Source organism: Olea europaea, unplaced genomic scaffold (genome assembly GCF_002742605.1).
Source record: "Olea europaea var. sylvestris unplaced genomic scaffold, O_europaea_v1 scaffold2013, whole genome shotgun sequence".
NCBI classification, from domain to species: domain Eukaryota; kingdom Viridiplantae; phylum Streptophyta; class Magnoliopsida; order Lamiales; family Oleaceae; genus Olea; species Olea europaea.
This window is the reverse complement of record NW_019238017.1, coordinates 32,460-49,056: the sequence shown is the minus strand read 5'-3', so window position 1 is coordinate 49,056 and position 16,597 is coordinate 32,460. Positions and strand designations below refer to the sequence as shown.

Below are 16,597 nucleotides of genomic sequence, written 5' to 3'. Positions count from 1 at the left end.
TAATGGCATTGGTAGCGCATTTCGATCTTGAGCTACATCAGATGGATGTTAAGACAGCGTTTCTCAATGGTGACATTGATGAAACAATTTATATGGTACAACCAGAAAACTTTGTATCGGACGATGCAAAGCAAATGGTTTGTAAATTAAAGAAATCCATCTATGGACTCAAACAGGCATCTCGTCAATGGTATTACAAGTTTCATCAGGTGATCATCTCATTTGGTTTTGAGATGAATTTGGTTGATGATTGTATATACCACAAGTTCAGTGGGAGCAAGTATATTTTTCTGGTTTTATATGTCGATGACATATTGCTTGCCAGCAACAATATAGGCTTATTGCACGAAACCAAGAGATTTCTAGCAAAGAATTTTGAGATGAAAGATCTTGGTGATGCCTCTTTTGTATTAGGAATTCAGATACACCGAGATCGTTCTCGAGGTATTCTTGAATTATCACAAAAGAGCTATATCGAAAGGGTACTGAAAAGATATGACATGCAAGATTGTAAACCATGTGATACTCCTGTGGCTAAAGGTGACAAGTTCAGCTTAAGTCAGTGCCCTAAAAATGACTTAGAAATTAAAGAAATGCAGAAGATTCCTTATTCCTCAGCTATAGGGAGTCTGATGTATACTCAGGTTTGTACGCCTCCGGATATAGCGTACATTGTTGGGATGCTAGGGAGATATTTAAGTAACCCGGGAATGGATCATTGGAAAGCAGCCAAACGGGTCATGCGGTATTTACAGAGAACAAAAGACTACATGCTTACATACAGGAGATCGGATCAGTTGGAGATCATCGGTTATTCTGATTCCGATTTCGCGGGATGCCAAGATAGTAGGAGATCCACTTCAGGCTATATTTACCTGCTTGCTGGAGGTGCTATTTCTTGGAAGAGTGCTAAGCAGACACTCATAGCTACTTTCACCACGGCAGCGGAGTTTATAGCGTGTTATGAGGCATCAAATCATGGAATATGGCTGCGTAATTTTGTCACTGGGCTGCGCATTGTGGACACTATAGAAAGACCACTTAAGATATTTTGTGACAATAAATTAGCAGTGTTGTATTCTAATAACAACAGGAGCTCGACAAAGTCAAAACACATAGAGATCAAGTTCCTTGCTGTTAAAGAAAGAGTTCAGAGTGGACAGGTGTCAATAGAGCATATTGGGACAAACTCCATGGTTGCGGATCCGCTTACTAAGGGATTGATACCCAAGGTCTTTCATGAGCACACTGCTCATATGGGTATAATGTCTCTTGAGGATATCTAGTTTCAGTGGGAGTTTGCATTTTTGCTTTTCATATTGGACACATGTACTGTTATTTTGGTTACGGTTTAAAGTTAAAGTTACTTTCAGTTATAAAGTTATTTGGTTAATTATCTCTGAACTTGTTTAAAATGATCTCACTAAGGTATTAAGGTGGACCAGTTGGAAATAGGCATGTTACAGATCACATTACATGTAATTTCCATGCTACACATCCATGCTTGGTCCATGTCATTCGGTTATATTGATATACGTGACCATTGATGGGTTTAGCTACGTGAAAGTAGCAAAAGCCGCTTTGATCCTATGTTGATATGATTGATGGACAGGATTGTTTGGGGATACATTCGGTAATGATAGCAAAATTCTGAGTACTCATAAGGTTATGTTTAATGCACAATTATAAGGTGACACATATAACCCAAGTGGGAGATTGTAAGAATTTTTAATTAAAGATGGGCTTGTATGTGCAAATAATTGTGTGTTAAATTATAGGCTATCGAATTCGGTCGAGCCCGATTAAAGTGATCTAATAAGGTTTCGATTTTGGGCTTTAATGTATCCAATTAAAGTATGGGTTTACATATGCGTAGAGACCGGGCCCAAGTCCTAATTCTATGATGGGCCGAAAATTAGGACAAACTGCATTCCCATATAAAGGAGAGGAAAAGGAGACTGCGTGTAGATTTGGAAGATCATACCACGAAATTCATATTGCATTAACCATGTCAGATTCAGGTATGCTTCCGTTTTAATTCTTATATTTCTCGATGATTTAACATGAAAGATCCAATAATTTAAAGTATTAAATTAATCTAACAGTTGGCGGGTTACAAAATGGTTGCGGCGATGGTGCGTTTTTGTTAGAATGGATCTGCATTTGTGACCTATTATATAGTTTATATGTGGGTAGAGGCGGTTCGTCGCTGGAGATCTAATACTGGTGGTGGTGGTGATTTTTGTTGGTAGCAGGGACGGATCCAGGATTGGATTCACGATCGGATTACAAAATTTCAAACCGAGCTACTACGTGGAAAAAAAAAATTTTACACATAAAAAACTGATTTTTTACCCAAAAAAAATAAAAAATACCTTAAAAAAAACTCTTGGACCTGGGAGGGGGCTACAGCCCAACCATCCCCCCCTATATCCGTCTCTGGTTGGTAGTGAATTGGATCTAGTGATGGTGTCTTTTGTTGGTAGTGGTGTTGTGGTATTGGTGCTATTATGGTAGTGACGCGGTGAAGGTGGTCACAAGTGGTTTTAATTGCAGTGACGATGGTATGTTATCCACTATTTGGTGTATGTTACCAATTATTTGGTAATCTATGATCAAGTATTTAATTGTGACTTAAAAATTTGCTAATATGTGATTGAAAAATAATTTGTAAGTAATTAATTTGAAAATTTGCGATCGACAAGTGAATTATGATATATAATGTTTTGATTTGTGGTCGATGAAATAATTTGTGACAAATTAATTTACTAATATGTGACGTTGTGGCCTATAAGTATGAATCTATAACCATGAATTGCATAATTATGGTCATAATATATTTAATTAAAAATTAATAAATACCTGATTTTTTAATTTTGAAACTTAAAATTTGAAAATTGAATTGTCCATACTTAACACATGACCTGTAAATTTTTCCCCCATTTATAAACTCAAATCACTTTTCATTTACACATCTTAAGTACCCCACAAATAAATATCAATTAAAATTTCCTTTCATCACTTGCACGTTTTCTATTACAGTATAGCATGAAACACTTAGGGTGTGTTTAATTACATTTACTTTCCATGGAAAATATCAATTTTCCACCCAAATTCCTCGTTGAAGTGTTTGATTGCTATTTTTTTCCATGGAAAACATTTTCCAACTTTTGAAAATATACCTAATTTTTCTTGTTTTTAAGGAAAACATTTTCCTTGGGTAGGGGTAGTTTTTATTTTCCACAAAAAATGAAAAACATTTTCTTTTCTAGGTGATATTTTTCATGTCAATTAAACACACTCTAATAGAATAATCTGCTAATCCTATTTCCTTTAATTCCATCCCTCCTAATCTTAACAGCTACCACACGCACCCTAAATTCACGAGTATTACCTATTTATCTACCATCCATTTCTATTTATTTATAAATTACACCATTTATAAACATTTTCTGTACGTGCTCCAAATGTTATAGAGCCTTGAAAGAGTTTAAAGTATGTGAAACATTAAGCAGCCGCATTTTTAAATACAAAATAATATTTACAATGTAAAAACACTTCAAATTAATAAACCCCCTAAATTAATACTCAATGGTGGGATATTAATTTAGAATGATTTTACTGTAATATCTATAATTCCAAGTATAAGTCTTTATTGAAATAAAGAAAATTGCGAAAAAGGGAAAATAATTATATCCATTCTTTAAACAGGGAAAAAAAACAGTGAAAATAATATCATAGATCGGTCAAGATTAGTGATGACAAGACGATAACATAAGCTATGAATAAGAAGATTGCTATCTGAAGGAAGAATTTCGGATTCTCTCTCATATTTGGAGACGTAACAGCCCTGTAATATAGAAATTAGCCATTTTAGCGAACTTACAAGGTATTAATATACGAACAGAACAATAAAATACAGCTGATTCCAAGAACAAGAGCATGATTAGCTAAGCTTAAAAATTGTAAAAGCTGCAAGTAAGTTCTTCTCAAAACATGTTCGGAGAGCTTAACTTTTTCTACTTCAATATAGAGAAGAGTGTTTATTCATTAAACTACTTTATCTGGTTCAACTTTGAGCAATAGAAAATTTTAAAACTTATGAGCGAACTTTTTAAGCATAGCCAAACATGCTCCAGTATGGGTACGGGAGGTTACCTTGCAACACGCTGAGAAAGGCGATGGAAGGCCATACTTTGGATGAAGACAATACCAGGTCCAGTTAGGACAGCAGTCACTAGATTGTCTCCCTGCAGGTCAGAAAAATAGTTAAAGTACTATTACAAAACTTAAAGAGAGTATCATATGACATTAGAAATGGTTTGAGAAACTTGCAATATCAACGGATGTTAAATTATTTTGAGTCCGACGGATAGCAAATGAGTGAAGACGACATCAGATAAAAAATTGAAAAATAAATAGTTCGTGTTGAGCATTAATTTTGTTGTATTATAGTTTTACGGGAAGATGATGGAAAGAAGCCAAAGACGGCATATACAACTTTTTTGCAAGATTAAAACTAAACAACAAATTATGTGGACAAAATCGATATAAATAACAGGCAAGTTGAACATATATACGAGTAAAAGAAATGCAAGAAGACCACGGAATATGGACAAGTAAAATATCATGGCTTTTGATAGGGAGTCTCCATAGTCACACTGCTAGATTGAAGTTCCAAATGCTTGGCAGTTCTTTTAGCTCCTGAGAGCCCAATAACTAAGATCTACCAGAGACACAGAGGCATGCACCGCTTGGCAAACAACGAAGCTGCTAAATTTGTGTTAACAAAAACAACAAAGGAGAAATTTATTGTCAATAACCTTGGGGCTGGCTACAGCATTTTTCTCTAATTGAATAAACAACCACCGTAGGTCGCATTAGTTTTGACCTAATTCTCCCTCTACCAACCAAAAATATGCAATACTACATAGGATAAATAAATTTGGGCACTGAATGGATTCTAGGCTTTTGGTCACAGCTCTCCCTCTCCTAACCAAAAATGCGCAAATACTGTAGGAAAAATAAAATTGGGCATTGGAAAGGATTCCAGAAAGCATATTCAATTCGAGGAAAAGGCAAAATAAGTGCAATAAATTCCAGCAGCTACAGTAAGAAGGTGTCACACAATCATGTATGAAGCTGAAGCTCGTTATCCTAAAAGACAAATCCAACATATTAGCACTATTTTTCAACCAAGCTCACTATCGTTTAACTTAATGTGATTATTATTGTGATGTGGATACGACTCAAATTCTTCTTGAAATACAACTCCAAGCCTCCATATGGGAAGAATTTATAAATGAAGGAAATGAGTGGTGGATAAGTGGAAATTATTGGTTGGTCCCATTTGAATGTGTGGTTCAAAATGAAGTTTGACCGAGCATAAATGGATTTATAAAATTTTCCAAACAGAGGCTAAAGCTGTCATCTTTGGTTCATGCTAATCAATATCACAGCAGTCTACAGCCCGCAAAAGGAGAGGTGACGGAGAACCCAAATCACAGATATGCTTCACTTCTCTCAAAAGTATTTACAGCATTAGGAAGCCAAATGTATATCAAGCGAGGTAGATCTCTGTTTTAGGGTACAATTAATTGTCGAAAACCACAGAATGGAAGCTACCTGAACAGTTCTACAGATATTTGGGGAGGTTTGCACCTTTCGAATCTTATGATGCAACTTCAAGCTAGGAGTGTGATGCATCAAGTTTTTTCCTTTACACTTCTAATTAGACACATTAAAATGTGTACGATGCATCGTGTTTTTAATATGCACATTTAAACGTGTACCCAGACTTCCAAAACAGAGTATATTTAAAGTCAACCCAAACAATATTACCCCCAATCCCACACCCCTTCACCTATTAAAAGAAACCAAGAACAGCCCAAATGGGCTTGCCCTCTGTTGCAAAGACATTTCAATTAGGATAGTATATCCGTGTCGAACACATGTCAGATACCGATACTCTTTGAACACTCTGTCATGATCATTTTTTCCTTTTTTATTAGAAATATTATATATTTTGATTCAAAGTTATTAGATAACAAATATGCATTCATATTTAAAAGATTTCAATTAAAAAAATTAACTAGTATAAAATTAATTTATACCATATAAATTAAGAATTTTAACGAATTTAATCAACGTGTCATGTCAATAGTTTTTTTAAAAATCGGGTGTCGGTGTATTCAACACGATACCTGTATCCGTATCGGTACAGCATAGGACTTGCCTATTTGATAAATAAATCTTTACTTAACGAATATCCATAAGATATTCTTTAAAACATACTATATTGCACTTCTCATTTAGGCCTCTATGAACGAATAAAATCAGCCTTATAATTCTTTGTTTTTCCCTGACCAGAATTGAAAATTTTCATTCAAACTTGAGGGAAGTCCAGATACCTCTCCTAATCATATAACCCAAATCCCAACACAACAGACCGAATTATTAGCACCTTCAAAGCATATTTCATGGGCTGACCATGACCTGATGCATCATTTACAAAGTTTGACATACAACTAAAACTAGAATTTACAAATGGAAGGATGCCCGTGAAATAGTTATAAACTAATAAGCAATCAAAATGTGTAGGTTGCAAGTCACAACAGGCAAATCAAATCAACTAAAACAATTATTTCTGGAGGGAAAATAACGAAAGGACAACTCACCCCAAATACCACCCTTCTCATGGGACCATTATATTTGATTTGCACATTGACTGATGCTGATAATGCAACAATGTTGGACACATCAACAGCAAGTAATTCACCGACTTCGAGATTTTTCTGTACAACTAACAAAACAAAAGATAGCAAAGAAAAATCATCACTATAGGTGTTATATGATTAAGCTAGAAAATGACCACAATGTGAATCAGAGTGACCTAGCAAAGTTGACTTATTTTTTCCCATTATTTGAATATATAATTGATGGGTACCATTATCTCATTAGTTTATCCACCTTTCAATCAAAGAAACACCAATTATTATTTGACCAAATCAAGGCCTCACAAAGTCCTTACTAATATATAAGCCTTTTGATCAAGAGAACAACAATTATTGTTTGACCAAATCAAGACCTTAAATGAAAATGTTAAGTTCATCATAAATCAAACTATATTTTGAAAAATTTCATCTTCATTAAAATATGATCTTTATGCCTACTATTCTACTTAGTAATTGAGTCACGAGTCAAATGCAAGTTTTACCAAGCAGTGCATTTCTCTTTTCTGTCACTGAACTCATGAGCACCTAAACTACATGCAGGACAGGATTTTGTTTCTGAATAACTACAGGCCTTTGAAAGTTTATTGATACCAACATCAATTTTATAACTGACTCTCTCATTTCAGATCTTACTGTAATCACTTAACTATCTTCATTTTGGGTTTTGATGATGGGAGTGGGGTGGTGGAACCATAAATTTTTTGTTCCTGTTTATTGTGGGTCTCTTTCATTCGGTTCCCTAAATACATTAAGAAAAGTTTGGATCCTTCGCATAAAGATAATCTATTTGATTGTTTATTATATCTGAATGAAAGTTATATTTTCAATATGGCATAATTGTTTTCTTATTGGGGCCATTTGAGCATTTGATGTTGCAATCATATTTTTCTGCAAAATAACCTATAATACTAGTCCCTTGTGCTCATCATTCTGCACAATTAATTGAAGTTTTTGAGGATGAGTTACATAAGGTGTTGCTTTTTGTAGTTAAATGTTGCTACTTGATTAAAAGGATAGATCATTTCCTTTGATTATATCATATTTTTGAGGATGATTTGCTGATTCAATTGTTGTCATATGATCAATTTCGATATTTAATTCATAAGATAGATTGTCCACCCTTGGTATGGGTTGAGCAATATGTTGTTGTCAAAGGTTCAGTTCAGACACTTGGTAAGACAAATGATCGACCTCCTTGGAGTATAAAGTTTTAGTCTACCTTGCCAGACTCGAGTTCTCTTAGTCGAAAAGAAATGATATAGATAGAGTTACAAGTGAATTATGGTTTTAAAATGAACTTTTATTCAAAGTATATTTGATTTAATTAAATTAGATAATTTTAATAATTCGATAAAGTTATAGTTTATTAGAAATTCGCTTGATTTTAGATTAGTTGCTGCTCTGTATATTGATGGCTTATTCGTTGTAATAAATACCATTGAATATATAAATAAAATTTAATTTCCTCTTGCCCTCAATTCTTCTCCTGTTTGACCCCCTTTTTTCTCATTCCTTTTCGTGTTCATTGTCAAATTAATCTCATGCGTCACCTAATCTAAGAATATGACCATGTTTGACATCCTTAAAATTTTTAAAAATGCAAATATTAATAGTATTTTTTGAAGAATGTGTAGTTAAGAAGTAGAGAAAATTTTGGGACTATTACTGTTTATATCTTATTTATAACTGGATTGTCCTATGTTATTATGAGTTACATTTAGTAAACAAAACATACCAGATCCACCACCAACTAAAAATGCAAGGCCTTGGCCAGATATTTTCTGCCTCAAGAATCCCTGCAAATATAATTAATTTACAATCAAATATGGCCCACTACATTTATACCACAATACATATAACCAATGAGCTTAGCGTACAAAAGGTGCATCTCCTAATCTCACCTCAACATTATTAAGAACATTGCGTGCCCTCTGATCAATGCTGTTGTTGACTTTGACATCATGAATTGAGCAAAGAAACGCATCTGGCTACAAATAATATTAGAAAAGTCATAATCTATCCAGAAAATGATGGCTTACAGGAAAAGGGGAGAAGTGGGAAGAAACAAGAAAAAATTCTCAAATGTTGAGCATGTTATTCACCAATGACCTATACCTGGCATAACATTTGACCGCCAAATATTGCCAAATCAATCTGCACAAAAAATGCAAGCGACTAGCATAAAATCAGGAACTTTTGGAATTATGTACTACGATGGAATTGCTTAATAAACCAATAGTAGGGGACAAAACTGCAAACCGGGAGAATTCTTGCTAGAGTGGGTGCAGCAATTCCCACAAATCCATCAGTTGAACCTGTGTTGTGTAGAACTATGCTTGTCACACTCTTTCCAAAAAGCCACTGCCACACTCCGGCTTCATTTTCGGGTGCATAAACATTTTCCATTTGGATAAATTCAGACATGTAGCACATTGAACCTATAAAATATTTATGCACGGAACAACGTCGAAAAAGAATTGTCAATTGATGTTGCCAAAAAAAAGGATTGAAAGAAGATCAATCAAAACTATTATGAGGTCAGATGATCTAAGGTCAATACTGGAATTATAACCCCAATTTAGACATATAATAGTTGATTACTTTTCAAAAAAAAAAAAATTAAAACTAAAAATTAAAAATTAAAAAAGTAGGCATATCATAGTTGAAACACAAGACTTAGCTAAACTTGAAATTAGACAAACTTCATTAATGAGCCAAACTATAGAAACTTTATGTTCAGCTTATTTGTGCTTGTCATAATAAGAAGATGAAGCTCTTAATGCCTTATCCATAGAAAAGTGTTGGGTCTCCTTCATGTTGATAGTTCGTTTTACCATTAACTTTTAACTTTGTTGCTTGTGAGGATTGGAATCTGGATTTGTTAGAGAGGAGATAACTCCATGTTGTGTATAAAATGTCCCCTGAAGTCAGTCAAAGTTGCCTTTGGCGGTGCTTTGGCCTGGCCCCCTCTAAAGTTGTACTTTGCAACCAATCAACAGTGAAAAGGACTATGATAGACTGCAATGTTTAATGGAGAGACCCAGAAAGGACAACAGGATACCTGATTTGAAGATGAGGAATTTTGAGCATCTAATTGGGATTTGGACATTCTGCTAAATGTAAGTGGGAATGGGATGTTTGACTGCATAAAGAATATTAAAAAAGAGATCGAGAAAAAATAGATACATGGTACAATCCTTTGAGGTACAAAGCCCATTGAGTTTTAACTATAACTGTTCCCAGGAGTACCCCCACCTCCACTCCCAATAAAAAAGAAAGAAAAGAAAACACTCTTCCAAATTCTGAACAATCTGTCAATAATTGACAAAAGGTCGAAATTCCATCATGGAGAAATGATAGATAATAATTATGTTAAAGCATAGTCAGGACAGAATGAGCACTACAAGAGGTGGTGAATTACTAGGAATGAAACTGATCTTGAAAAGGATATACGGGCAAGAAAGGAAGCCAAACGGCTACTAAAGAGGTGAAATCAATAGCCTATGACAAAATTTATGAATACCTAGAGATTGAAGAAAAGAGTGTGATATGTGGGTTAGATAAACACAATGTCTAACTATGCTAAATAGGGAGGCGTAAACCTCAATACAAACCAATAAATAATTCAAAAATTTGTACAAATTATACTTACGATGAACTATAACATCTAAGAAATCCATGATAAAACATTTCAAAGATTAAGTCTATTTCACAAATTGAAACATAATAAGGATTAATGAAATAGCAAATATTAAGTTATTATAGTAGTACAATCCACGAATAAATTTAAAGACTAAAACAAATGAAACAAATGAACACCTATTTAGTTTTTTACTTGCCTTGACTTTAGAAGGGAGAAAAAGAAAAAGAAGAAACAAAACAGAAATGCAGATGCATCAACAAGAAGAAAGTTACATATGATAGATCTCCTATCACCTGTCATTTGTTGCCTAAAAGTTTTAGTGTCACTTGGGAACAGATCACACTTCAATTGTACAACCAGAGGGCCATGGCACACAAAAAACTTTCCTTTTTTCTTCTTTAATTTTCAGTTGCTTTCTTTGGATTGGGTTTAAAATAATTAAAATCAATAATTCTAGGTTAGAAAAAAAAAAAAAAACCCTAAAAATTGAGAGGGGTAAAACATAACAGAAAGAGAAAGATTAAGGAGCGTGTGCCCAGGACTAGGTGCCATCTATATACTTATGCCTCGAAGCATGAGCCTCATGAGCACAACGTAAGTCATGACGAACAGATTTTAAAGAGCTAGGTTTTAGACTCCTAATAAATTCCTCACACAAGTCACACCTATTGCGGACACCTCAAGAACTTTTGAAAATACTAGGTAAACTTAAGGAGTAGAAAACTAAGGACCTTTCAAATGTAAATTTTTCATCAAGGACAAATACTCAGAGTTTTGGTAAGGGGAGAAGACATTAAAGGCTAGTGAACTTGCTATTTGAAGATATTTTAGCCTAGGTAGTAGCAGCAGGAGAAGCTATTACCTTAGAAATTTCAGGGTATTTTGTTCTTCAATATAACTAGGATTGCAAATGTGAAAGAAGCCCTCAAATTAAGATGAAACTTGGTAACCATTTCGGGCCAGATGGTGGTATTCTTATTAAAGATTGGAACATGTTGAAGAAGTTGGTACATCTTGGTCAACTAGTTATTACAAAAAATTCAGTAGGAAGGAGCATATAAGTCACAGTTATAAAAATAAAGGGCATATTTAGAATTGTGGAAATTATTGTGGCATTAAGTAACAAATGAAACTTTTGGATGGGCAAATTGACAAACAACTTGAGATTGAATAATATTCAGTCTCATTTTGAATTTTGAATTGATGCCAGAGAGTATAAGTTGCTTTCGCTGGAGATTATCTATGTTTTATTCCCCTTTGTTATTGTGTAAACAAGGTAGAATTAGCTGATCTCTCATGTTTGCAAAGGAAAAAATACCAAAAAAATTTGAAGCACATATATAGTCAAAACTTGCTTTTAGGAAGCCAAAACTTGAGAACGCCCAAAAATAGACAAGCACCCTCCTACTATAAGAGGAAAGGGGGAACAGGCGTAGAAGGCTTGCAGTTTTCCAGGTAAAAATCTCGGTTTACTTTAAGTGAAATAGGCAATCAACAAAAGTCAATCAAGGCAAAGTTTTAATCATCAGTGTCAACCAGTATATAGTTGCAATGATATCTTACCAGGCTTCGCAACCACCTTCTCCTGTGGCTTCAACATTATCTAGAAAGGAAAAAAGGAGAGCAAAACATCAATTAGGTGCAACATAGAATTCCCTCTTGCAACCAAAATAAAAAAGTTAATTCATTGAATGAAAGTACCTGAACAATCTGAGCTTCACTACCTAAAATCTGAAAAGGAGTCACAGCGTCTTGTGGGCTCTACAACAAAAACCAAAAAACTAATGTCATTGAAAAAGAATGATACCTATATATAACCAAAGCATCTCCTCATATAACTCCCAAATGAACACAAAAATGCAAGATGCCCAGTCCAGAAAAGAAAAGACATCTGGTCATAGAATTCAGTACAAAAATTGCTTATGACTTCTTCAGGCCTAAAGGTTCTTTCAAAACTTGGGGAGCTGAAATATGGAAGCCGTGTATCACCCCGAAGCACTCTTTCTTGCTTTGGTTAGGAGTTCAATCTAAACTCTTAACTAAGGATAAGTTGCACTTCTTGGACATCGATATGAATTGTGTTTTTTGTGCTCATTCGGAGGAGACTTGTGAGCATCTTTTCTTTAAATGTTCCTTCACTTCTTCATTATGGGGGAATGTTAGGAGTAGGCTTGGCATTAGGAGATCTATGTCAACTATTGCTAGTGCTTTAAAATGGTTGAAAAAGGAGGCTCGTGAAACAACATGGCAAAGTAAAGTGAAGAGGATTGCTCTTGCCACCACGGTTTACTATATTTGGTTGACACGGAATAGGAAGATTTTTGAAGATCTCAATCCCGACTTGGATAGCATTGTAAGACGGATCAAGACACACGTATACAAGGTTATGTTCACCTCGTATCCGGATGTCTTGATCCATTTCGAGTCTTTAGCATTGGGACATTGAGTTTTTATGTACTCCACTTGTTTGTATCTCCTGGCTAGGCCCGGAATATTTCATTATTATTTGCCCCTTACGTTTGCCCGGGTATGCCCGGAGTAGTTGTTTATGTTTATGGACATTGATTCGCCCGGGTATGCCCGGTGTACTTGTATTTGATTTTGGACATTGTCTCGCCCGGGTATGCCCGGTGTATTTGTACATGGTACATTTTTGATCAATATATTCACATTTACCGATAAAAAAAAAAAAGATTGATGTAAACTATGCAATAATCTCTTGTGATACACCAAAGAAAGAAATGAATTTGGTCTATGCCTCATCAATGCTCTCAGTTTCTAATTACCTATAAGCATGCTTGACATGCTACCCCACTCAAAAGGATATTAGACGATACTAATCTTCCCAGAGTCCCATTTTAACGAATTGGAATGAGTAGCTCTTTTTTCCAAATTTATCAAAGATGACCCTGATAAACTAGGAAACAGATATAGTGGAACGTTTAATCAGATACATGTAAATTGGACAACCAGGACTGTGAACGTTGTTATGGGACAGATCTATTATCAATCCTCATTTCCTACATTGGATATTGTTATTGGTATCTTATTTGCATGATCTGTAATCAATATGGTAGAACCCAGATCAAATTGCATATACTAGAAGTCTAGAACTCAGAAGGGGAAAGACAAATGGAGCGTACATTTGAAGTGCCTGAGGCGTGACCACACTAAGTAGCAAAAAAAAAAAGTGTGAGCTTCGAGGCTCTTCCCTCTTAATGAAGCTCACAGTTAAGGTGTGAGTTGGGGAATACTCAGGCGCTATTTAAGAAATGGCATTAAAAAATTTTATCCTAAGTAACAGACTTCTGTCTCTGAAATGGACACTATTTCTCCAAGAGCACCCTGAATTGTACTATTGAAATTGTGCTCTAAAGATTGGGGTTCAAAGCAGAAAGTTTACATGTATTGGAAAAGGTAGTTATCTTCCCCTGAAAGTTGTCATGACCAAAAATAGAGGAAAATAGAGTAATTCTATAAATAAACATGCGTGTCGTCCCAACTCTTAAACATGTCGTCATGCCAGCACGTCCATGCTTTCTTTAGGTGCATGGATGAGACATGGATTCTAACCAGCTGCAAATTTATGACTTGAGCTCATCTCCGGCACCTCCCTTAAATCAATTTATTGCGTGTAGTGAGTGATCAGAACATTTTTCTCCCACCAATAATTATATTCGTTTTCTTCCCATCAAGTTCACTTTCCCACATATACTAAATGCAACCACTTAACTACCATCACAATGCCGTTACTAAGCTTAAATGGCATGTCACTATTTGATCCTGCACACAATCAACAATCATATCCACACATACAGAATTAAAGCAGAAGCTACAACACTAGTGATATAGCCATCATCTATATTATGCATTTGCCCAAAATCACAAAATTCACAGGGAATCATTACCATATCATGGAACAGGGAAATAAAAAAATCGAAAACCCTAAAATGAATTTGAACTGGAATCATATATATAAAGTACCTGATAGACAAAGGGTTGAAAAGGTGCGGAAAAGAAAGGAGCCGCCATTCTGACAAAAAGGGGGATCGGAGCTCAAAATTTGCAGATCAAAGTAATACCCTTTTTTTTTCAGTTCTAATTGAATGTTGAAATAGCTGTAGGCGTCGAAATATTGATAGAAAGTGAGTGATTTTTTGTTGGTCTGCAGTACTATGCAAAATTTCACTGCGATCCCAAATTTGTCAGTGTCGATATTTTCATTAAAAATAACAAACACGGAAAGAGGTTACGGATTTACCGACGTCAAAGCAATCGATGTCGAGCGCTGGTCGGAATCTACATCAGCAATATACTGACATGGCTATATCCTATTGGATGGAGCCTTCTTGTAAACGTTGCACCTCTTAGAAACAGCTCTACAATAATTTTTGGGATAACCCCCAAACCTTTTAAATGTTCGCAGACTTTTCTCCAATCTTTGATTTATTGCTATCATCACTTCTAACCTTTTCAAACATTGCAGATGAAGTCCCAAATGATGGAAAACATCCAATTTACCGTTAATTGACACAAAAAATAGAGGTTGACAGCATTTTTAATATTCCTATAAAGGGAAAATAGTAACTTTCTAATTACAAAATTAAATAATTTCATAATTAATTCATTAAATTAAAAAGGGGCCCCAACCGACCCATCTCCAGCCCTAACCAATCCTTCCAAACCCCATTTTTGCCACCTCCTCAACAGCAGCCGTCGTCGCCAAAGTCCTAGGCGAAGATGTTTTCGACGGAGCTTTGATCGAGGGCCTTCTGTCCACACATATCTTCCTCCTTGAGCGCCCCTTCTTTTCTCCCTACTCGTACAACGACGACCAAATCTCTAACCCAAACCCCAGCTCTTCCTCCTCCTCCTCCATCTATCATGGCCTTCTTCATGAATGAGATGTTCACAGAAAATTGTCCATGGGCTCAGGTAAAGGTTCCAAAATCTAAATTAAATATCTACGATCAAAAGTGGGGACTAAACAAGACCAAACATGAAACTTAAATTAGACTCGTTCAAATTCAAATCAACTGAAAGTGAATGTGTCTGGCCTTACTACAATGGGAACAAATTCAACCTTGTCGCCAAGTTGAATTGACCATTCGAATGTATTGTTGTTTTTGATTTGACTATTCGTGCACATAATTACATAATTAATTGGCCATAATGAGATGGAGGTGGTGGTGGAAGTGGTGGTGGCATTGGTCGGGTGGACTTTGGATTTGAGGTAGAGATGGGTGAGGAGACAGGAAGAAGATGACAGTTCGCATGTGTGTGTGTGTTTTTTTCTTTTTTATTTCATATTTCTAATTTTTTAATTAATTAATTTATTTAATGTGATAAAAAATAGAAAGTGACTCTTTTATCTCTTTCTAAAATTTTAGAAATGTGATCAAAGTTAAATTTTTGGTCAACGTCCAGAAGGACTTCACCTACAACGTTTGGAAATGTTAGAGGTGATAGTTGTAACAAATTAAAGATTTGAGGAAAGTCTGCTAACATTCAAAAGATTTGGAGCGTGTGCTAGAATTATCTCATAATTTTTTAATTGGATAAGTTGCAAATTTCGCCCCAAACCATTACCGTGTATTATTTAATTGAGACTTTTAATGACTTTTGATATTTTAAAAATTTACAAATATTCAATATTGAATTTTTGAGACTCTTTAAAGATATTGATGTATTCAATTGAGACAGTTTCTAAAAATTATGGTATATTTGTGACGTCCCAATTTTCTATAAACTCTAGGACGTTACGAAAAACTAATTTTTTTTTATTTTAAGTGCAGAACTATAAAAATAAAATTATTTATTAAACAAATAACTGCAACATTTAATAATCAAAATTTAAAACATAAAAATTGTATCTAGACATAACATAACCTTCTCGCTAATTCAAATAACACGTTTGAAACAAAATTAAACTAATTGGTAAATATAAAGATGACAAACTTATTTCTTTTTCTTTTCATTTGATCTACTTAGCAGCCCGCATCACCATTCCACACCGTTTCAATCGACCCGAACTAACCTGTAAAAATTTGTAAGAGTGAGCATTCGAAAACACATAGTAAGATACGTGCAGTTTCCATATACAAATATATAATAATAAAAATTACAATTCATACTATATGATCTTATGGAGTATATCGGTGACCAAGTGACACACCCATCTTAGGTCCTCTTATAATCTTGTAGAATTTCATATCTCTTT

At 34.8% G+C, this 16,597-nt stretch overlaps 1 protein-coding gene across 1 annotated transcript; it reads right to left on the bottom strand.

The window, feature by feature from the left end:
• Positions 1-3,627: 3,627 nt before the first annotated feature.
• Positions 3,628-14,742, bottom strand: LOC111379637. Its single transcript, XM_023003057.1, has 11 exons — positions 14,639-14,742; positions 14,362-14,565; positions 12,079-12,138; positions 11,941-11,980; positions 8,994-9,172; positions 8,850-8,888; positions 8,636-8,722; positions 8,470-8,530; positions 6,678-6,802; positions 4,159-4,250; positions 3,628-3,850 (listed from the first exon to the last, which is right to left on the bottom strand). The coding sequence occupies exons 2-11, from the start codon at positions 14,407-14,409 to the stop codon at positions 3,736-3,738; spliced, it is 846 nt and encodes a 281-aa protein (XP_022858825.1). The 5' UTR covers positions 14,410-14,565; positions 14,639-14,742; the 3' UTR covers positions 3,628-3,735.
• Between the last annotated feature and the right edge of the window lie 1,855 nt (positions 14,743-16,597).